This window comes from Xiphias gladius, chromosome 12, assembly GCF_016859285.1.
Source record: "Xiphias gladius isolate SHS-SW01 ecotype Sanya breed wild chromosome 12, ASM1685928v1, whole genome shotgun sequence".
Lineage (NCBI taxonomy): Eukaryota > Metazoa > Chordata > Actinopteri > Istiophoriformes > Xiphiidae > Xiphias > Xiphias gladius.
The window spans coordinates 15,503,723-15,526,723 of NC_053411.1; the positions used below are offsets into that span (position 1 = coordinate 15,503,723).

The following is a 23,001-nucleotide window of genomic DNA, read 5'->3' on the forward strand; positions in this document are numbered from 1 at the left end:
TTAATATCTGGATATTAAAGCCGCATTTTACAACAGTAAAATGCGGCTTAATGCACAAGTAACAATAATTTAATAATATAAACACTCACAGGGGCCATTTTTATACATTGAGTACTTTTAACACTTTACGTGGATTTTTCCTAATTATCTTTACTGACTTTAACTTAACATTTTCAATGCAGGACTTTTGCTAGTAATGGAGTATTTTTACAGTGTGGTATTACTTTAACTTATGTAAAGAACCTGAACACTTCCTCCACCCCTGAAACTGTCCGGCTGTTGCCATGTAGCAAAGTGGAATAAACCATAAAAGTACCTTCTCCTCCTCCTCCTCCTCCTCCTAGTCTTCTTCTTCACCACTTTGACCTCAGGCAGAATCATTTTAGATAAACCCAATGTAGGTTTACACAATGTCTATGCATTTCCTCTTGTCATTGAGGTAGATTGATGTTAAAAACACACACAAAAAAAAAACAGCTACTTTCTCTGTCTGTACACACACACACACAGGAAGTGAGGGGAACTTGTGAATACATCTGTCAAACCATTTCCGTATAAACTCATTTGCAGTGGAGACGCCAAAGAGTAAACCATCACTCTTACTAACTGGTAAGTTGGTCTACGTGCAGGTTGTACGGGCTGCCTGATATTTTTTGTGTCTTATTTTCATATTTTATGGTACATTTATGTAACGTTTGGTTTTAATCTTGTCCAACTGGCCCTCAAGATTCCTTCTCAGTCTTGCCAGGTGTCACAATAAATTATTTTCTCACCCTATCTATTTTTGTAGTTTTAAATCTGTTGCTTGTCCAGTTTTTCTTTGGCTAACAAAGATGAACTAATTTCTTGCAGTACTGAAGACCCAAGATGATACATTGGGAAATAGTTTTGGTAATTTATCAGAAAAAGTGGATACCAAAACCCTAAATGCTGCTGTGCCGTTTTTTTATTTATCTTGGGATTTGTCATATTTCATTACAAAACACTGAAAATGGGTGTGGTAGAAATCCAGTTTTTATAAAAGGTCAACTGAGGCACTGCGTTTTTTCCAACAATATTTTGCAATGCACTGAAGCTCCTTTGTGCCAGTTACTGAGAGCGGTTATGTAGAAACTTTGCTTTGGTATTAAAAAAGATTGTAGGTGAAGTGTTGGTGTTACCAAATGAGCATTTGTTTAGGCAGGGTTGTGTAACACAAGAACACCCACGAAAAGGAGCATCCTCATCTCATAAACATTCCTCTGCCCATCAGGATGTCCAAGTCAGATTGCCAAGAGAAAACATTCCTTGTTTTAGCTGTAATTTGTTCCACATCTGCGCTTCATTCTCCATCTTACCCTCCTCTCTGGGCCCTGTACATTTTGATCCCAGGCTGTAGTAATGGCAGGACAAAGGTTTTAAGCTATCATATAAAGTAGCATGCATACCCGGTGTTGCTGTCATTCGCTTTGGCTGGACGGAGATAGAGCTCAGAGAGAGAGAGAGAGAATCACGTAACCTGATTTGAGTCACATTTTTATTAAATTCCTATCACAAATCAATCAAATTGATCACGGGGAGGCTAGAATCAAACCATCATTTTGATTGCAAACGTGGCTGTAAAATGTGAATCCTGAAATCAATGGCTGGATTCAACAAAGTCCTTTTAAAGTAATATCAGTGATATAGTAGTAGGAGCAGTGCTAACCCAAGAAGATAAGGAAGGTATCGAGGGTTTTATTTTCATTTTCAAAATTACTTTCTCAAAGTCTGTCTCCTCTACTTCTCTTAGTCAGAAAACATCATTAAATCCAATTTACTTAGCAACAGTGATGCATGCTAGTTTAGCACGCTGAAAAAGATAGAATATATATATTTTCAGTAATTTAAATAAACAAATTTGATGACAATGTATTTTTTTTCCAGCTAGACAAAGTTTTACAACTTTAACATAAAAAGGTCAACAGAAATGTTAGCAATTGCTAACCTCTATTACATTAGCAAACTTATGCTACCAAATCCTGCGCTAGCTTGCCTAATGTTTAACTAAAAATGCACAATGCAGTGAATCTATCTATCTATCTATCCGGCAATCTCTCTCATACATACAAATAAATATGATTTGAGGCTCCCCTTTTTTACGTAAACAATTCTTAGCCATTTTCAGTTATTTTTAAAGATTAAAAGATTAGTCCTACATTTTGGGAAATACACGTGTGGGGCCAGAATTAACAGACATTTTCTCACATTTAGCTAAAAAAAAAAAAAACAATATAGCAGTCAGGGTAAAATCAAAGTCTAAACATTAAAAATAATACAATTTGAATTAAAGGAATAGAAAGGAGTTAGATTAGAAGATCGATACCATTCTCAGGGCCGTATGGTAAATAAGCTACAGCGAGCTAATAGCGTCACTTAGCATAAAGCCAGGAAGCAGAGGTAAACAGCCTGGCTCTGTCCACATGTTCAACACTAATTGACACATTATATAACTTTTAATCCATACAAAAACCAAAGTGTAAAAACGAAATGTGGTTTTACATGGTTTTATCTAACGGATTTGTTCCTTGGTATCAATCTTCTCATCTAACTGTCAGCAAGAACGCAAAGAAGTGTATTTTCCCCAATTTTGAACTATAGATTTAACAATAGATAAAAAAGAGTTTTCAAGAATCCTACTGCAAGATAGTCAGACTGTCTGGACTTCATCCATACGACTGACTAAAACAGTGCTAAAACATAACAATACAGCTTTGTGAATCCACGTCCTGGAGGACAAGGACAGCTGGCATGAGTTTCCATGTTTTTTCGTGTTTATAAATGTTTGCTCTAACACACTGGCAGGGTTAGTATGTCATTGGATGTGAAAATCTACGCTCTTGTTTGCTGAATCAAGCCTTATGAAACAGACACTTTCAGACATTCATGTGTCTGTCCAAAGCTTTTTTCTATTGTTTTGAAATTAACACAGATGTATTATTCAATGTATGCATCAGCGACAGCATAATACTTTTAATGTAACGTTTGTTTTGCTCCATTTCTGTTTTGCCACCTTGACTTTACAATTATTCAACAAAACTCGACCTACATCAACCACAGATGTGTACATACTGATTTTAGAAAAATGTCAGGCTGCTGTTATATGGACCAGCATACTATTCTTGTGCTGATCTAGTACCCACTTCCTGCTTGTCACATCCTGGCTGTCTTACAGCTCATATGGTGACAGGCTGTGGTCAGAGGCCTCAATCTTACTTTCCATCTGAAGCTGCAGAGGGGGTTTTCTGCTCTTTCTGTCCCTCTGTTTTCTTCCTCTATTTTTACATGAGTCACGATTACACTCTTAAGCACACGCCATTCCTTCAATTTGTAGTTTATCTATTTCTTCTGTAATCTGAAACAGGCAAGGAATGTAGAAATGGAACAGAGCATAGACTTAGAAGGAAATGTTGCACCTTGGAGGGGAAATATTTATGTCCCTCCTGGCTTTAACGGAACATGTTGGCGAGAAATATTCTAATAAAAAAAAACAAAAAAATACAGAATGAACTAATTATAGGAACGTGGCAGTGGTTCAAGCCATCTTTGGACTTTCTACTGGGTTTCAACAAATTCTTGGGGTGCAAAAAAAAAAAGAGGCTCCTGGAAAAAAATATCTTTCCTTTTACTGACATTATTGCTTTTATCCTCACAGGATCAGATGCAGGCAGTGAGTGCAGATTCAAGGGTGCCAGAGCCCAATCTGGAAAACCTTGACGTTCCTGCAAGCCTCAGGAAAAAGCCCTCAGATATTGGGTTTCTTGAGAAGCTTGCCCAAAATATGGCAGAGAACATAATCCAGTCATCTATAAGCCCCAGGGAAATGGTGGAACCTGAGGTTTCCAGTTCTAATCAAGAGAAGGAGACGTTAGCGGACAAGCTAGCGTCAGCAGTGATTGAGATTGCTCTGAGGGAAGTGTGCGGTGGTTATAATGTCGAGGATTTCCAGAGTTCAAGATCACCTGGGGTAAAGATGGACGAAGAACAGGCTGAAAACGTGGCTTTCTTTGATGAATCTGGAAGAGAACAAGACTTTTTGACCATGGACACAGAGGTCGATCCGGATAAAGAACTGCTGAACTCCAAAGACATGCAGCCCTACCACCTGCCGCTGTCCCAGTCAGGGCTCCCTGTCGTGGGATCCCTCGACTACCCCGACGCCCCTCCGACCACCCCTCTCCTCCCTGAGCTTGAGAGGAGCAGACACAGTTTCGCCCGGAAGCTGAAAGGAGGCTTGGCGAAGGTTTTCCTGCCCTCACCACCTCCGCCAACCCCAAAGGACAAAGAGGACGATGTTGGCTCTGTCAACTCCCCCCGGGTGGAGTTAATGGAGCATCTGATACACTCACTGTCCACACATGATTTGGCAAGAGACTACATTGAAGTAGGGCCTCAGCATGGAGCCAAGATGGAGGCGTTTGCAGAGGCTCTTTCATGTAACATCATAGACTGGGTCCTGAGTGCCAAAGGCAGAGAGCAGATAGCAGACGATAACGATCTTGATCTACTAGCCCGTCATCTGGCTGAAACTATCATCACCTCCTCCCTTGATGAAGCTAAAATGACTTTCTAGAGTTTTAATGTAATTAATATGATCATAGTGTATTTGTGAAGACTGGCATGTACATACACTCACAAGAGAACAGAATTATTGATATCGACCCACATGTTACATTCAGGCTGACTACCACACTGACTGGCATTTAAATTACATTACTGCAACAATCATATTGTTCCATAATCTGAAGGTGATGTTTTTCACCATAAATTTCTCAATAAAGTTCAGTTAGCGCTCATCCAGATTAAGGGGTTGATTCGGAAATATTACCCATTTACTGCTAAGGGATGACCACAGATCCAACAAAAAGATGGTTGGCTAGCAGCTTAAATAAACTGTGGCACTTTTTACGACATGCATAACCCGGAAACTGCCATTAGATGCTTGGTGATAAACCAAAGGTAATGGTTTTATTCCAAGACTGATAAAAAGTACAATGGAAGGAAAACAGTCATGGCTGAGAATGCAATTTTGACTGGGCTCCAACAGTAATTACCATACATGTCCTTTAGATGGCGGCACAAGAGCAATGTTCCTGGGTATTTTCAGCATGACAATCAGCAAGGTTAACCTGTTTTAGTACCTGACAACAACTGGAGTTAATTCAGTTTTCCAATTATGAAAAAAATGTTTTGCTATAAATATGCATATAATATTGTGGAAGTTTGATTTGTCTATGTGCATTGTTAATAACCTGGTTTGGTTTTTTTTTGTTGTTGCTTTGCTTCATAAGTAAGGTCTTTTTTCTTAAAGATACAAGTAATCCCAGTGCTGCTACAACACTATCAATACGTAACTTCTCTAAATCCAGCTACAACAAAAGAAACTGCATCGTAGGCGTTTGATGAATTTTTATCCCACCACAAGTGAATGGTGAATTACACCGCTTTATAATCGAGTGCGGTGTTGGGAAGTTAGATGCAGGGTGATCCATTCATCCCCTGGACTCAGCTGAATATTGGCATTCGGGAAGAATTTGTCCACTGGAACTCATTTTCATACCCACTGAGGTCAGACCTGGAAGAAAAGGGCGCCGTGATGCTTAACCAAATAGTGATGTGAGCCTGCAAAGAAAGAAAAATCCTGTTTTCTTTCCTCTCTCTCACCAACTACTTGAACACAGTCAGAGACTGCCAAATTCACTGAAAGAAAAAAAGCTTTGCGGAACCTTTAAGGAACAGTTTCGAATAAGGAGTTTAACTGTTCTTCCTAGTCATCATTTTGTCAGTCACTTATTCAAAAAAGCCTAATTAAATGCACACATCTTGGTTGAAGAAAATGGGTTAGCAATCAGGGTTGCAAACAGGCACAGAGACTTATGTTTACATTCGTATGTTTGCATTTGTGCGTGAAAATGCAAAAACACATATCTGCAAATAATTCTCTCTCTCTCCAAGACAGATGGAGTGAGTGGGAGAGAAAACAAAGTCAGTGTCAGCACAAATAGTGTGTGAGCTCTCTGACGAGGTAATCTCATTGGGACAAAAATGAATCAACAAGGAGTTTGAGCACAAACTAGTAACATATATGACGACTCCCTTCCATTTACAACTGGGATTTAGATTTCAACGTTTATTAAGACTGAGAATTTATCTTATAATCGCACTAGCAACATGGAAGCAGGGATGGGAAACGATGTTCTGTCAGCTCAACACTTCTGTCAAGACTGGAATATCTCAAAACCTATTGGATGGATTGCAATGGAATTTCATACAAACATTCGGTGTAACCAGAGGATGAATCCCTCTGACTTTGGTGATCCCCTCGTCTTTTCCTCTAGCGCCACCATGAGGCTCACATTTGTGGTTTGAAGGAAATTTCTCAACAACTGTTGGATGGATTACAATAAACTTTGGTACAGACATTGAAGTCTCTCTCAGGGTGAACTGTAGTAACTTTGGCGATTGTCTGACTTTTCTTTATCAGCCTTGGGTTAAAGAAATGCAGGGGGCTGTCCTGGTGGGTGGATACTGCTTTCGGTGCTGTTGAGATGACGAAATATGATCAAGGCGGTCTGGTTTGAGAAACAGATCTGTGAATTCGAAGACTCTCAGAAGCAAAAACAACGCACAGCAGTTTATTATACTCAGACGCTGATGTTGGACCAGGTGTGTGTCCAGTCTGTTTTTGAGTGGCTAATACAGCACCTTAAGGAATGATGCTGCTCACATAAAAAGTCAGAGAAATAGATGTGCCAAGGATGAAAAGCACTAGAGACTGAAGTTCAATCCCTGGCTCCATTCTGACCTCCGCAAAGCTGGCCAATCATGGCACGAATGTCGGATCGCCAATTTGTTTTTTTGTTTTTTTGTTTTTTTTAAATGGGAGGAGGGGCTACCTGAAGCTATCCGACCATCTACACATCTAAATGTCTTCTATGGGCACAAATATCTATGGAAATAAAGTACACATATCACTCAATTTTTTAAATCTTCTGACTGGTGTTGAAGATTTTTAGAGCCAAGTGTCACAAAACTTTGCTGTTAATTTGGGCCACACAAACAGAGCACAATACACACTTGTTGACCTGGCTGCAGTGTGTGTGTTGGTCCCTTGGGTCTGATACATATGTCACGGAATGCTTAATGTGGACTTTTAACTCCCGCTGCTGACCACCATTATGATTTCTCACCACAGGACGCTAACTGACTGACACACTCACACATGTACACACTGAGACACGTGCACATAGATAAGCTACAGGGCTGGGTCGACAGCTGTGGTGTCAGAGGACACACACACACACACACACACACACATCTGGAGAAATGCTTGTGTTGTCAGGTGGTGGTTGGCTGCCAGAAAGAGAGGGGGACTGAGGGAGGAGATGGAAAAGGGGAAAAGCATGATGACACGCAGATGATGTATAGCAGGAAGGTTTCTACATACTATTATAGGAAACAAACGGCAGAGGTACTATTTGTGCCCGGTGTCCCCAGTGGGACGGACAAACCACCACCTAAATTCAATGGATCCACCCATTATAAGTGCTCCTTCACCAGATGTAGGACATATATCTCAAATTACACCATATGTCATCATGAGAAGTATTTTTCACGGCGTTGGGGAGGATTTAAGATATGTACCATTTATACTCTCCTTCCTGAAAATACATTAATCTTACACAAGTCAAAAGTATTTTTTTTTTTTTTTTTTTTAAAGGTGCTTTCACTCAACTATGGTACATACAGTTTTCATTTCATTGATCTGACATTTGAAGTCACCTGTTAATCTGTTGAAAAAGGTCTAACACTGAAACACAGGAAAGTTAATAAAATATGAAATATTATTAAATTCAAGCCACCCCACAGAAACAGAGTCACTTCACAGCTATTTCAACATATGTAACTGTACAGGTTAAGTCTCAAACATGTAATGTACATTTAAGAGTATTTAAAGCAGTATTAATCTTTTTTTTTGGACACTTGGGGGCAACACAACAAGGTGTAAACAACATGGAGATATGTTCACCTTGAAAAGTTAAGGGCGAATGTGTTACCAAACTAGTTTATTTACGCATTCAGCACACAGCCACATTAGCAACATTGGCATTAACTTAAGGTCCTGTTTTTGGCCACCTGACGAATATAAGTCCAATTTTCATTCTCCATGTAGCTCTATTCTCGGTCCCAACCAGTTCTTAGGGGAAATATTTGGCTCTTGAGAGTTTACCAGCTAGCCACTGACTGTGTCTATCTGCTGTTGTGTGCTGGACACGACGTAGATTGTGCTTTTTCGCTGAAAAACGACATGGTTGATGAGAGCGGTACAAATGAACCAAAAACGGTAAAGTCGCGGGCCAGAAAAAAAAAAAAACCTTGAAGACGTTAAATCATTCCATAGAGCAGGGTGGGAACTACAACGGATCCTTTTTACATTACACTTTGTCTTTTTATCTATTGTTCATATAGAAATATTGATTAGTGCAGCTATAAGTTCTTTTTTTTGCAAAATACTTGTATTAAAAGATACATTTTGATAGCAAGACATTGACTTTCACAATATTCCATTAGAGGATTTAAGTTTTTTGCAACACTGAAGTTTTGGTAGGTTTCCTCTCCTCACTCCTCTTCCCTCCTTGCGGCTGTTTTTCACCAAGACTCCACTTGATCTTGTTTGTGTGCCTCTCAGTGCTGTGTCACAGTCACACAGCTCAGACATGTGGATATGTACTTTTTTTTTCATTTATTTTTTTTTTATAAATGTGGACAAAAATTCCTATCAGTCCTTGGTTAAAACATTCGACATAATATGTAGCATTTGTTTCCATTTTCTTTTCCAGATGAGTTTAATTTACCATATTGGACATTTCAGCTTCTGTGAGGTCAGATTCGACTGAACCTGTGAAAATTTAAACATCTTTGCAAAGTATTATGTTGATCTGATCTCAGGGAGCTGTAGCCATATGATTTAAGAAGCTGGACTGCTGATCTAACTTTCTGAGATAGTGATGTCCTGCCAAACCCACAAATGTTCTAAGCGGCTTCCAGTTTTGAATGTGAAGGGAGCCACTACCAGAAAAGAAGCAAGTATGCTCAGCTGAATTTTCCTACATGATAGAACAGCTAAAGAAACTCTGGAGATACTATTAGTCCCAGGTGTGATACCAATCTATTTTCAGTGTCAGCGTAGGTGGCTACAAGAAGAGCAGTTCAAAACTGCCGAGATCAGCTATCCAGTCCATTTTGTGACACTACAATTGGCTACTGGCTCTGAGTTCATCATTCTGAGTGAGATGGGATCAGCACACCCGCGGAGTGGAGAAAGCAGGCTGAAATCTCTGTTTAAGCCATAGGTCACGAGAGGCTCTGTTGTGTTGCCCTGGAGGACCGTTGCAAAAGCTTTATTGACAAAAGCTTTGTTATTTTCATTACTACAAAGCATGGGGTTAGAAAATGTCACCATCCTGGCTTTTAGTAGCCCCCAGTTTGTGCCTGTCACGATCCCTGAAAAACCCAGAAGATCGTCTACGGCTGTTCTGAAGGTTTTTCCAGAATCCTCAAAGACTGATGAAAAAATATTCCATCCCCTGCACTATATATAGATTTCAACCTTTTTCCTGAATATGAAAAAACATCTTCTTTTACAATCATTTATTGGCATATATTGATGTTTCTTTCAAATATTTTATATCTTCACAGAAAATAACCTGTTAATACTTTGCGGGTGTTTTACAAAAAGGCTAAGAGCCCTTAGTCTTGTTCTTAGGCTCAGCTGTGCATTGAGATAAACATGGGCATCAGCATGGTAACATGCTAATAAAGACAATTACCATGATCATCTTAATTTTGCATGTGAGCGTGCCAAAATTTGCAAGCTAGCAGTAAACACAAAGCACAGCTGAGGCTAATGGGAATTTCATTTGGTTTGCAGGTATTTGATCATAAACAAAAGTACACAAATTCCCTATCAGTCCTCGGTTCAAACATTAGACATGATATGCAGCATTTCTTTCCAATTCTTTCCCAGATCAGTTTGGCGAATTGGACGAATTAAAATTCTGACCTGGTGATGACGCTAGGTTGAAAAGTCAGGGGATCACCACAGTTATTACAATGTATCCTGTGGGGACCATGAATACGTGTACCAAATTTCATGGCAATTCATTCAATAGTAGTTAAGAAATTTCACTAAAAGCCATATCAACCTCATGGTGGCGCGAGAGGAGAAGTCAATGGATCACTCAAGTCAGTAGGATTCATCCTGGGGATCATTAGTGTCTCTGCAAACATTTTAATCGCAATCCATCAAATACTTCAGTTGAGAAGTTTGCATGGAAATTTTCTTGGACTTTCTTTCTGCTGTGAATCCATTTTAACTACTGTGAATCCAAACCACAGGCTTTGTTTCGCTCTCAAAAGATAGATTTCAGCTGGAGTATCATTAAAATAACAAAAAGTCTCCTCTCCCTTCGGCATCGCTACTCCGGAGGTCTTCCCAGGGGGATGCTGTCTGTGGTGAACCTCTGACAGATACTGGAAACTTTTGTCTGAGACTGGAAAGAGGGGCATCAGTGCAGGTGCTAAGTACTGTCCTCTTGTAAACTTTATTAGAGATTTGGCTGTTTCATGGGTCAAATTCATGACCTTGCAGTGCTGAGATATCATCGAGATACGGTCACTTCTCACAGTTGTGGCAGAACCCGGCCTCAAGGAGTCAACTTCAAACCCAAAACACTGTCAATTCTATCATAAAAAAACACTGTAAGACTTCTTTCACCTCTCTGTTAAACTTTCAATGCTGTGAATTTGACCACGTGTGTTTTGATATTTTGACATTCAGCCCGAATCTTATCCCGTCTCATCTGCAGACCGCAGCACCCCCTCCCCGGCCATCGAGATTCGAACTGAGAGTCCGGGCATGTCAAATCTCAGCCAGCGGAACAGATGGCTTTGACATCTGGTGGAAAAACCTGAGGGACTGTGCCGTAGTCTGCTTGAAGAGAACCTGGGACCATTTTTCTGGATGCCATGCACATTTGACAAAAAAAACTTTCACAGATCCAAAAGCGATGCTGCAGAGTGTCACACATAGACATGTCACCTACTCTTCAATAGAAGGAAACAAAAATAGAAAAGAGCAGTGGTTTAAATTAAAAGGAAATCTCTTCCTGTTGACTTCAACTCGATTTTCTCTGGTCTCTTGATTTGGTTTCAGCCTTGTTTGAACCTGGTCCTGATTAATAAATTACTGTTTCTTCCAACCAAAGTCTTCAGAGGAGAAAAGTCCCGTGGCCCTGTGATGGTCCAGAGCTGTTGCACTGGCAGCGACCCAAGCTTTTCTGCCTCCCATCCACAATAAAGACACACTGCTTTCCAACTGTTTGTGGTGATGGAGGGGAAACAAAGGAAAGACCGCTGTATAGACCAGGACTGTAAACACGGTTTCCACCTCTCGCCTTCCTTTAAAGCCTTTGTTTTTTTTGTCTGTTTAGGGGAAAATATGAGTCGTATCATGATTCTGTGTCCAAAGACAAAACATGTGGACGAAGCTGATCTTACCGCTTTTTCAGTTGCGGACAGCAATGAAATCCTGATGTCGCATCCATCGTTTCATGAGTGAAGGTCTCCTCAGCCAGCGGCCTGAGGGCAGCTTTGTGATGTTCTTGGAAACTTACATTTAAATATTTAATCGTGGCTACAATTGTTTCACAGTGATAAACTGGAGGGCGTTGAGCAAATATTTGCTCTCCAACAGTGTAAAGCTCTAAAATAGAGCACAGACACACGAACAAACACCGGAGGCAGCGGCCCAGGGAACAGAGATTACGAGAGAAAGGGAGACATTGTTTGCATTTGTTTTTTATTATTTAAAATAAACCAAACATTATTAAGACAAGCTTGAAACCACAGCTGCAACAAATGATTAATTTCGTTACTGACTAATCTGCTGTTGATTAACCCCTTGATCATTCGGTATACAGTGTCAGAAAAAAAAAAAAGCTTGTTTTGTCTCACCAACAGTCCATAACCACAAGGTTTTTCAATTTATTATTATTGGGGAATGAGAAGACTAGAAAATATTCACGTTTGAGAAGCTGCCACCGATGAAATTCTTACCTTTTTGATGGAGGAAAAAAAAAGACTTCTACAGTTAAATCAATTATTAACTGATTAATCGACTAATGTTTCAGCTCTCCTTGACTCTGATCTGCTCTTAAAATCTCCCGCGGAGAGACAGCGCCCTCTGTCAACCTCAACCCCGGGGCTGAGGCCTAGGACATCGATCACTCAACTCACCAGACCGTCTCACCACCACCACCACCACCACCACCACAACAACAACAACAACAACAACAACAACAAAACAAAAATAAATCGCGACACATGTGGATAAGAAATCAGAAAAATGCAACCTTTGGCATAGACCACAGAAATGCATGAAATCTACAGTCTGTTCTAACTATGGGATGGCCCTAGTTCACGAAGGTAAAATAACATTTTTAGACATGAACTCCAAAAAAAAAGCAATTTCCGTTACTGACTGTTGGCAAATAATGAAGAAAAAAAAGTGGGTTAAATGTAACGTCATTGTAAAAACCCCTCTATTTTCATGCTTTTCTTGGTTTGTTCTGCTTGGGTAATGTGGGGCATTAGTGTTCTATGCCTAGACAGCACTGCTGGAACCGAAAGAGGGGGAGAGAGAGAGACAAAGAGAGAGCGAGAGCGAGAGAGAGAGAGAGCATTCCTCCACAGCTCCAGGGTGATGGAGAGGGTAAGCCAGCCCCTCTTTGCTGCGCCCATCAGTCCAGCGCTGCCTCCTCCAGCAGCTCCCACTTTACGCAGCAGCAGCGTGCTGAGCAGACATGGACACGTCCAAACTTTAACTTTCGGGTCGTCTTTCTCCTCAGCGGCTCGTTTTCCTCTTCCCCCCCCTCCCCCTCTCCCTCCCCGCTTCTCCAGCCGAGCTCCGAATGAAAAGCTCCAGTGGCAGCTGCGGACGCATGGAGATCTAATTTTGGTCCAATTTTCGGTCACTCGGTCAAGTCTGCGGAGGCCGTTTGTTTGGCTGCTGTTGTTTTGCTGTTTGGTTTTATGGTCTACTCATGCGTCGGGAATGCCATGGCCACTCCGAACGCACAGCAGCAGCACCAGGATTTTTTCAGATCGGTGAGCAGCGAGTCCACCACCTACATGATGGTCCCGGCCGGCGGGCCGAGCGGGACGAGGCGCAAGGAAGCGCCGTCCAAGATGTGGGTGGCGATGGTGGTGATAGTGGTGGTGGTGCTGCAAATTGCCTCCACCACGGGGCTCTTTGTCTACCTGAACATGTCCATATCGGAGGTAAGAGCTAGTTTCCACTCGCTTTAAGAGTTTATGTGCTGTACTCTGCGCCACATGTTGGGGTTTCTGTCGCCGTTTGAGAGCAGGAAAGCCTGGAGAAATTCGCTATTACGCACCGAACTGGCAAGAAACACGAGCACGAGTTTTAACTTGTACTTGAATGTCACATATTCACTCTGACTTCTATAGTGACACTTGAGAAACCCTACGAAATAGCCACATTTGTGCACAATAGTAAGCCGTTGGCTGGAATAGAGTTGTCATTTAAACAAAAAGTAACAATATAATCACGCTATTAAGCAGCACAGCTGCCGCACGTCAACGTAGAAATCTCACTGCAGTTTGCAGGGGATGAAGCGAAATGCTCGTTTGGGGAGTAATTCATCTCTGGAGGAGCTTTGGCGAAGTTCGCCCCCGTTTTTCTGACCGGTTAAGGCGCCGCAACCCGGAATTTGCAAGCAATCAAGCCAGAGGGGGGAATATGCAGCCTCTCTGTCCGGCAGTGTTTATCCGACTAAACGGATTAAATGGCGTGCGTAAAAGGAACATATTGGAGCCATTTGGGTAGGCTAAAAGTAGCCAGGAGCTGTAGAGCAGGACAGCCTTAAAGTAGGTTACAGATGTGTGCAGAAGTCAAATATGCAGCGATAAACAAGTGGAGATAATACCTCTCTAAGTACTTGTAATGTGCCTGGAATTCTCAGCTTTGAAAACAGAGTGACCGGCATAGTGACCGTACCACGATCAGAGGTATTTTAATAGACACACACACACACACCGCAGTATTTCCCACAGTCTTTAAGTCAAAGATTTTGCTGCAGTATTTGCACAACTGAGGTTTTGCATCCTCCCTCTGAGAAGCCAATTAGCGTCGCCCCGGCCACTGCTACAGTTGCTGAGAGTAAAGACTGACGAGGTTGTCTGTGCCCAAGCTGAGTCTGCCTTTTTGGAGAGGCAGAAGTGCCTCCCCTGAGATGTTGTTCAGTTATCCCCGGCAGGGGGAAGTACGCGGTGACAAGTGAGCTCATCACTTTCAAAGCCAGTCCCTCATCTGTGTTATTAGTGTTCAGGGTTGCGAGGCAGAAAATATGGGAGAGATGTGTTTGTCGGCCAGACTGAGACTCATGTTGTTGCAATAATACTGATAAAGGTCCACAATAACATCTGCGTCTTCCTCCTCTCTCTGTTATGAATTTGTTATCAAGGAAAAGCTATCTGCCTGACACACACACACACACACACACGCACACATAGAGAGCATGTGTTGAGGTGAGGTCTACAGTGAGCAGTGTTTAAATATGGTTTGTGATACCCTAACATGGGGGAGGGTACATATGGGTCATTGGAAAAATCTGCAGGGGTGAAGTTGGAAACTGAGGTACAATCCCGATGATTAACGAATCCCAGCAAAGAGGCTCATCTAACTGTGCGGCTACTCCGCCTGATAGGGGAAACTGGCTCCAGCGGTGTACTCCGCGTCTCCGCCTGAGAGCAGACGTCTGTGAGACGATGTGAGATGTGTGCGGCTTTTCCCCTCAGCGGGGGACGTTCGCTGTTGAAACTGGGGCGATAAAGTTACACAGGGAGGGCGCTGCTGAAGACCTCGGCCGGGCACGTGTGTCCTGCATCAGAACGGGGGGGAAAACTTCATCCTTGAAATGTAAACACCTGAGCATCTCTCTGCCACATTTTCATGGACCGGGAAGAGGCTGAGGAAGACGGCTAGTTTTCCGCACAATTCCCCTTGGGACCGGGGAAGAAGAAAACCGATATCTGGCATCGCCTCTGGTGCTTCTGCAGCTAGGGCTCAAAAACAGGTGTTAAACGATTTACATCTCAGGCTTTTTAGCTGCTGCTTTCATCCAAAGTGGCGTACAGCGAAGGAGCCGTCAGAGAGTTCAGCGTGATGGACAAACGTCTGCACACTGAAAGGGTCAAATCTGTAACTTTTTGGTGCGTCAGCACAGGGGACATTAAACGAACAAGTGGAGACATGAGTCCAGGTATCTTTTGTCCCCACCGTGTCTGGCGCGTCTCTCTTGGGAAAAGTGCCGTTGCAGATGTAGTGGTTGTCACGTCATTGATCAAAGCTTTATGAGAAACTAGATGCTGGTGTTTCGGTGTAAAGTCCTTGGGTTAAAAAAGACAAGGCCTCACCGAGCAGGGGAAATCCAGGCCAGAAATACTTTACGGTATAATACTGTGATACGCTGCTTTGAATAGCTCGATATAGCTGAGAGACATGTTCTTTTCTTGACTTATAAAGTGACTTGTGTTCGCTGATTTTTGAAGTAGCTGGATGATCAGGGAGAACGGGCACATTCATGGCACGAGTGACTATGTGCAGATAGAGGGTCAGAATGTATTTCATATCATACACTGACATGTCAGCCCTTTAGGCCTCATAGCTGCCAGTTGGAAACATCAGTTTGAGAGACCTTTTTAGGGCAAATTTAACAACAAGGTTAGATGTGTAGTACATCTTTTTGCATGTTAGGGGCAGTTTCCTGCCGATAGTCACTGTGCTTTCTCATTTTCATCAAAATTTTGCGAAAACATTTGACCCTTTATTGCTTTCTTGTCATGAAAAGGAAAATATATAAAGGCAATTACACCACACTTTGGCTGTTTCTGTTTCCAATTGACTTATTGTTATGAAAGCATCTTTAATCAGCAAAGACATCTGTAGAAATGTGTTAAAAATGACACAGGCCTTTATATAAACTTCAGTGATGAGAACATAAATGAATCCGGACTTTTATTAATGGATTGAAAGGCTATTTTCTAACTTGATCATGGGTTGATTTCAGTTTCTCTTTGAAACATCAGAGGTGGCAGGAAGTCATAAGGAATAGCTTCGAGATGATCCTGGACAGAGACAAAATGAAAAACATGGAGCTATGTATCTGCATGTGGGGAATCCCCTGGTTCTCAAGCGAAGGCCAGCTATTTTTAATCTGGAAACAGGCCTTTCTTTGAATTGCAGTGGAGTTACACCCCGTGCCAGCCTGGCTAAGACAAAAGACACTCGGAACAATGAACATCATATAATGAGGAATGCTCCAGTGTTGCCTCAGCGCTGTGGCATTCCCACACAAACAAAAACACACGTAAATACAGAAGATCCCGGTCTCCCGGATGCATGTCCTCTGTCGGTTTTTATATTCCGTTGCTTCCGGATTGAGGCGGTTTGTGCAAAACCAGTCACTTCAGACATAAATTATACTTTAAATGAGAGGCACACCTTAGTGACTGTTCAAGTTACAGTTGCATACAGAAGCATAGAGACAGAAGTAAAAATCCATTGCTTTAAGTCAGCTCTTAAACACCAAATACCAAATTATTAACACAACGCTAATAGTAAGAATGAGAGGTAAGAGCAGGAATCAGTCGGAAAACCACTCTGATAATCAGTTGAGCAAAAAAGGCAAAACATTCTCCGGCTCCATCTCTTCAGTTGTGAGCATTTGCTGCTTATTTCCTGGTTTATGTGACAGTGCATCAAATAGACATTGGGTTTTGGACTGTTAGTCGGACAAAAACAAGCAATACGGAGACGTCACCTTGGTCTTTACGAAGCTGTGATGGGTACACCCACACACACACACACACACACATTTTATAGATCACAAAATTCGGCAGATGAATCGATAATGAAAATAACCAGTAGCTGCAGCCCTACGTAGAACTCTTCTTGTTTGTTGGCTAACATTCAGGATTAAAAGCTCAAAAAAGGTTTCTAAACTTAAAGGCTTTTTTATAGAAAAAATCTGTAACTGACAGTTAAGGAACCAAAGAATCACTCACTCGGTTTATTGGATTTAATGGTGTGGAAGAACTTCATTAAATTGAAAATTACAGCCAGAAATCCAGAAAGGTTCGTAGGCACGTGGTGCTTTGCTTTTTTCTTGTGTTCAAAACAATCATTCCAGGAAGCTTCTCTTTAGCGGTTTAAAATTAAATGTATAATGTGCGAGCACGGCATTTAATTTTATATTTATAGTTCACTGGTTATCAGAAGTAAATCTTGTAAGCTTAGCACTAGATCAGATATGTTCTTTGTACATTAGATAACAGGGATCAAATACGCCGGACATCCTTTAGATGTGTTCTTTACATTTAAGAGCTTTTCCATCGCTGCGGATGAATAACTAGACCGCAGAGAAAACTATATTAGCCATGTTTCAGTTGCAGTTCCCGTGAGTTGGTTGTGAGGAAACCTTCGCTATGTTGTGTCTTGTATCTGCATGAAAACTTTATTAATTTCATCATATTTTATGACTTTCCTCGATCTGATGTCCGGCGAGCCTCCGTATCTGTAACTGCTGAGTATTTCATCTCATGTGAAACTGTCGTCGGTGTAAACCTTTGATGTTCGCTGCGCCTGTTGACCCCGGCCACCAACGAGAACACACTCATTTGTGTGTGTTGTGTTTGTTCGTAGGCGCATGCTTGCGCTGAAATATAAAAAGGTTCTCGTGTCGCTTGGGTTGTTTTGTGTGAAATCTGGGGCTTTTCTGTGTTATCTGTGCTTGTGTGTGTGATAGGCATTCCATTCCTTACACTCCGCTGGTCCACTTTATTATTGTTTGGGTTCACTGATAGGCTCTGACTCACCCCTACATGCAACACCAGGTCTGTTTTTGCGTGTGTGTGTGTGTGTGTGTGTGTGGTCTGACATAGAAAACGTTTGACTTAGTGTGGGTGTTTGTTAGGCGTGTGTTTAGGTGTGTGTGTGTGTGTGTGGTCCACTTTGCCCAAGAAATCACCAATTTTTGTCTTTTTCTGTGTTTTTGCGATTCAGCTAATTTGTGGGTGTGTTTAGGTCATTTGTTTTTTTTTTTATCTATGTGATAACCAGACGACCTCAGAGCATAGAAAGATGAGGAAAATCTCTCCAAATATTGAAAAATTTCCACCAGATTTTGTGTTGGATTAGGTGTCACAGCTGGTCTACAGTAGGTTAAAGGTTAAAGCTACAAAACTTTAAAGTAGATAAGCTATTCAGATAATGTAGCCCCCTTCTACAAGCCAAAGCAGAGGATCTCAGTTCTTTGAGAACCATATAATTAAATTCTGAAAGCTCAGTCAGCAGGATTGAACTCCCATGGAAAATTTCTGTGCAGTTTTTCAGCCTTGTGTTTAGATCATGTCAGCTTTGTTTGCCAGAAGTGGCCTTGGCAACAGCCGTCCCTGCCAGGAACGAACGGCTCAATTGCGAGAGTTAGAGCTGCAACGATCGGCCGATCAGTTAATTAGCAGATAAACAGAAAAGTAATCAGCTGGTCCCGGTTTCTTAAATGTGGAGATCTAAAGGTTTTCATGTCCTACATGATAGTAAACGGAGTATTTTTGGGGTTTTGACCCGTTGGACATCCAAAACAAGCCATTTGAAAATGTCAGCCTGGGATGTGGGAAATGGCAATGGGCTTTTTTCACAATTTGACATTTTACTGACAAAACGATTGATCGACTAATTGAGGAAACAATCAGCGGATTCACTGATAACTGAAGCGAATGGTTTGTTGCAGCCATAGATACAAGTGTACATGGCGGCTTTGATAATACTCCTCTTATAGCTTGAAACTTCAAAAGAGACATTTCTTTACTAACCACAGTTCCACTTGACTCTCCAGACTCCATTGGTAGTTTGTTTAAAAACAAATACCAGGAGGCATCCCCGTGACCCAGTGGGTCTAAAACGCATTCCATGTAATCGCACCATCCCCGGTTCGGTTCCACCTGGACATCCCTCTTTCTCTATACAAATATTTTTCCTGTATCTCTACTGTCAACTATCAAATCGAGACAAAAAAAAGGCCTTGATTTGACAGATGAAAGTTAAAAAAAATAAATAATAATAATCTGTGTTCATGTCGATAATGTTCCCATGTTGATTCATTTATTTATTACTACAAAAAAGGTCTCCCCCTTGCCAGAATTAAGCATTTGCAAAGCCGTGAACTCTGAATGCCTGAGCCGCCCAGGGAATCCACTTGACATAATATCCAGTCACGGGAACGTGTGGCACTTTAAGTGAGGGGAACATGTCGGCACCTGCCAAAAGCGACCAGCTGAACAAGTAAGCCGACGTCTTGTTGTAAGCATGTTTGAATTGCACACAGGGTAAAGAACTAGCGGAAAAATTGCTATTAGCGTTGTAATGTCAGTCAATTTCAACCCTTCACACACAAAAACAGCCAATTCTCCAGTCCAGGCTCCCCGTGTGGCCTCAGCTGTTGTTGCCAAGACATTGCCTCCTATAGCGGCGGTATAGAACAATATAAGTCAGTTGTTCCATTATTAAAAAAAATCTGCTGTATATTTATCCCAGACTTTCACACTGGATCAGGTTTTATTTGAAAAGGGTCAAGGTTAAAGTTACCAATAAGGATTCAATTAATGCCCTAACAACAATGGCAATGTGTGTTTTTGTGTTGGAAATGCAACACATGTGCATTACACGGGTGTGCAAGTGTGGACCAGAGTGGTGTGTGTGTGTGTGTGTGTGTGTGTGTGTGTGTGTGTGTGTGTGCGTGCAAGAGAGCGAGAGAAACAGAGTTATTCAAACTTTAACACAAGCAAATGCACGCATGTTCATCATTAGTAACCAGTTTTGAATAAAATCAAAACTTTCATTGCAAATATTTAGATTTAATTATAGGGTACTAATATAAACCTTCCACCACCAGACTCCATTGCCAAAATACACAATTCTCTGGCTCTCTCCCTCCTTCAATAGCTGCGTTTCCATCAGCATATTTTTATGCACATTTTGAAGAAAAAAAAAGTATGGCAATAGCAAAATTCCCTTAACTGCGCAAAAAAGTTTTCACGCTTGCTTGAGGTGGTTTTTGCTTTTTCCGAAAAAAGGGTTAATCCGCTTAATGGGAGAAGGAAAACCCTTTCGCGAATAAGTTCTGACAGAGCGGACGTTTAACTCACGACTGATCAGCTGTGTCCGCCTCTAGAGAAAAAGAAGAAAAAGAGAAAGAAGCTGTTTCCAGCATCTTCCCGTCACCCGACAGCATGAAACGTGGCCGAAACACACGTGACTGACATGAAAGAATAATTGGAGTTTGCCCATTTGAAAAATAATCCTATTTTTTTCCTCGTAGGTGGTTTTCGTTTTTTCGTCTCCTTCGAGGTTTTTTTGGTGGTTGGCAAACTTGTTTCGTTTCCGGTTCATGACCTCTGCTTCTTCTACCGTTTATTACAGCCATCTGTAGCGTAGCCTATAACGCCACCTTCTGGCAACACTGCGCAGCCTCGTTCATTCACTCCACACCAGTTGATGAAAAACGGGCCGAATTCACATTTCTTTTCGGTGACTCTTCAAAACTTTGCTTCAGATTCGCTTGACAATTATTTGGAAACACGACCCATCACACCTTCCCTCTTTCTCTCTCTGACTCATGCACACACACACACACACACACACACACGCACACACACACACACACACACACAGCCCCCTCCCGCCCACCTGCAGTCTCTGCTGTCTCTCTGTGTTATGGTTCAAGTCCACGTCGGAGAGTTGAGTTACAGTCATGTTTAGGGCTCGAAGGGGTGGGGGGCGAATTTTTCAGGAGTGAAACAAGCAGTTTTTGTTTTTTTTTTTTTTTTTTTTATGAGGCAGGAGTTTAGAAGCTAAGTGGCAATGGATGTGAGCGTGTGTGTGCGTGCAAAGCTGTGCTCTGCGCATCTAAACAGCCCTTGGGTATGTCTCCAAAACTTATTTCAGTTATTTACAGCATATAACACAAAAAGAGCAAGAGAGCTAGAAAACAAGATGCTTAAATGGAAATCATGTAAACACACAATGGTTAGATAAAGAGGGTGAAAAAACATGTTTTCCGTTGCCTTTCGCCTTCTGTCTTCATGACTAAATGAAGATGACAAGGCCAAAATGACCTCAGTGAAATAATTTCTTGAAACTTCAGGATCACAGACGTGTTGGCTAGTGCACACAAACACACCAGATTCTGACCTTTTTCAGTCAAAAGTTAGTTTGTTCTGTGTACTTGCTAAAAACATCACAGTCATGCGTGATACATACAGTTTTAACATCAAAAAAAAAAAAAAGCTTTCCGACCCAATTGCCTGACACGAAAGTCAGGAAAGTTCCTAGTAAGATTTCTTTTACTTGGAAAAAGGCTTTTAGAGCCAGTTAGAGAGTTATAGGTCACCGAAATACTGAAATAGTCACTGGAATACACACGTACTGGGAGACTTGCGAGGGCAGATCCATTAGAGACAGAGTTGTGTCTCTGCACAGAACTGCATGCACACTCGGTGTATTCAGGGTCAGGTCATTTGGACGAGGATGAAAAGGAAGGTAGGTAGGTAGGTAGGAAGAGGCAGGGAAGAGGAGGAAGCTGAAGGGGAAAGACAGGAGGGGATGACGACGAGCCTTGAACATCAAAGAGATGAGGTCTGAAAATACTCTGTGTGGGTTTTATTCAATTGTACAGTAGTATCTAGACTCTGGAGACCAACAGATTGGTCAAAGTTTAAGCAGCAGAGGCCGAGGCATCCTGTCTTTTTAAAACTCCAAAACCGCCGAATGCTGCATAAATGTTGTAAACCGAAATTCATCAAGTAAAAATGCCGGGCTGTCCTCTGTGGACGGTGAGTCAGAGATGTGGCAGAGGGATAATGCACCTCTAGATTTGAATTGCTTAAACTCTGCTGGATCTTTCCGTGGGTCTCTCTTTGAAAAGTCATGTTGTGCAGCTGAGCAATGTTCAAATCCCCAGAACTTTATTGCAAATTCTAGTGAAGTTCCTGAATTCTCCGGAAAACCCGAAATATGTCAGTTTCAATCTTCTTTTGAAGAAATGGTAAAGCTATTTGCATCTTGGGCTTAATCAATACTTGAACAATTAACATGTTAATGAGGGAGCTTTAGAGGTGCTCGCTACAGAGCCAGGCTAGTTGCGCCCCCCCACCCCCGCTTCCAGTCTTCGTGGGGAGCTAAACTAACCAGACGCTTCATACTTTCCATACCGACACGACAGTGTCACTGATCTTCACATTTAACTCGCGGCAAGAAGGCAAAGAAGCATGTTTCCCAGATGCTGAATTATTATGTTAATATTACCCTGACAAGACCAACAGTAATCCGGTAAAATGACAGAGCTCGGGAAACCAGGTTATTTTCCACTTTTCCAGCAAAATATCCCCACGTGCAAGTTTAAATTTTAAGTAGTTTTAAAAGCAGCTGCACGTAAAACACCCAAACAGAAGCACTCATTTACTTTATATACGTCATCACAGTCAACTCGGACATTCAGGAGTAAACGAAATCTGGCCCTTCTTTGGGATACGTTGCAGTTAGTGTGTGTTCGAGCACAATTTGGGATCTTTGCTTCGTCATCTTCCCTCTCTTAGTCTCGGAAGTGGAAGTGAGGAAGGAGTGAAAGCGAAAGCGACCGATGATGGAGAGGCGAGAGCCTAGCAACAAACAGAGAGATTACTCGTAAGCTCAAACAGAACAGGAGAGGAGTCTGCTCCCGTCCGGTGTGTGATCTGATAGAGTAGAGATATACGAGCCACCACACACAGACACACACACGACCTTGGCTTATACCAGCCTGACACGTGAAAACAGGATATTTGCGTTCCCACGTTGGAATGCTC

The 23,001-nt window shown here is 41.8% G+C and overlaps 2 protein-coding genes across 2 annotated transcripts in view; both read left to right on the forward strand.

Annotated features, from left to right (window-relative positions):
* The first annotated feature begins 573 nt into the window (after window positions 1-573).
* On the forward strand, window positions 574-5,142 carry si:dkey-171c9.3. The gene is made up of 2 exons (XM_040141302.1): window positions 574-609; window positions 3,674-5,142. Exon 2 carries the CDS (start codon window positions 3,680-3,682, stop codon window positions 4,589-4,591), a length of 912 nt encoding a protein of 303 aa, XP_039997236.1. The 5' UTR covers window positions 574-609; window positions 3,674-3,679; the 3' UTR covers window positions 4,592-5,142.
* A 7,693-nt stretch (window positions 5,143-12,835) lies between these two features.
* tnfsf10l (TNF superfamily member 10, like) overlaps window positions 12,836-23,001 on the forward strand; it is a 58,323-nt gene continuing 48,157 nt past the window's right edge. Inside the window, exon 1 of the mRNA XM_040141049.1 lies at window positions 12,836-13,359. Within this exon, the coding sequence (XP_039996983.1) occupies window positions 13,111-13,359 (249 nt within the window). The 5' untranslated portion in view covers window positions 12,836-13,110. The remainder of the gene's footprint in view (window positions 13,360-23,001) is intronic.

Bases quoted from the DNA above. Each gene is read 5' to 3' on its own strand.
- si:dkey-171c9.3 (XM_040141302.1), top strand. From the start codon at position 3,680: ATGCAGGCAGTGAGTGCAGATTCAAGGGTGCCAGAGCCCAATCTGGAA.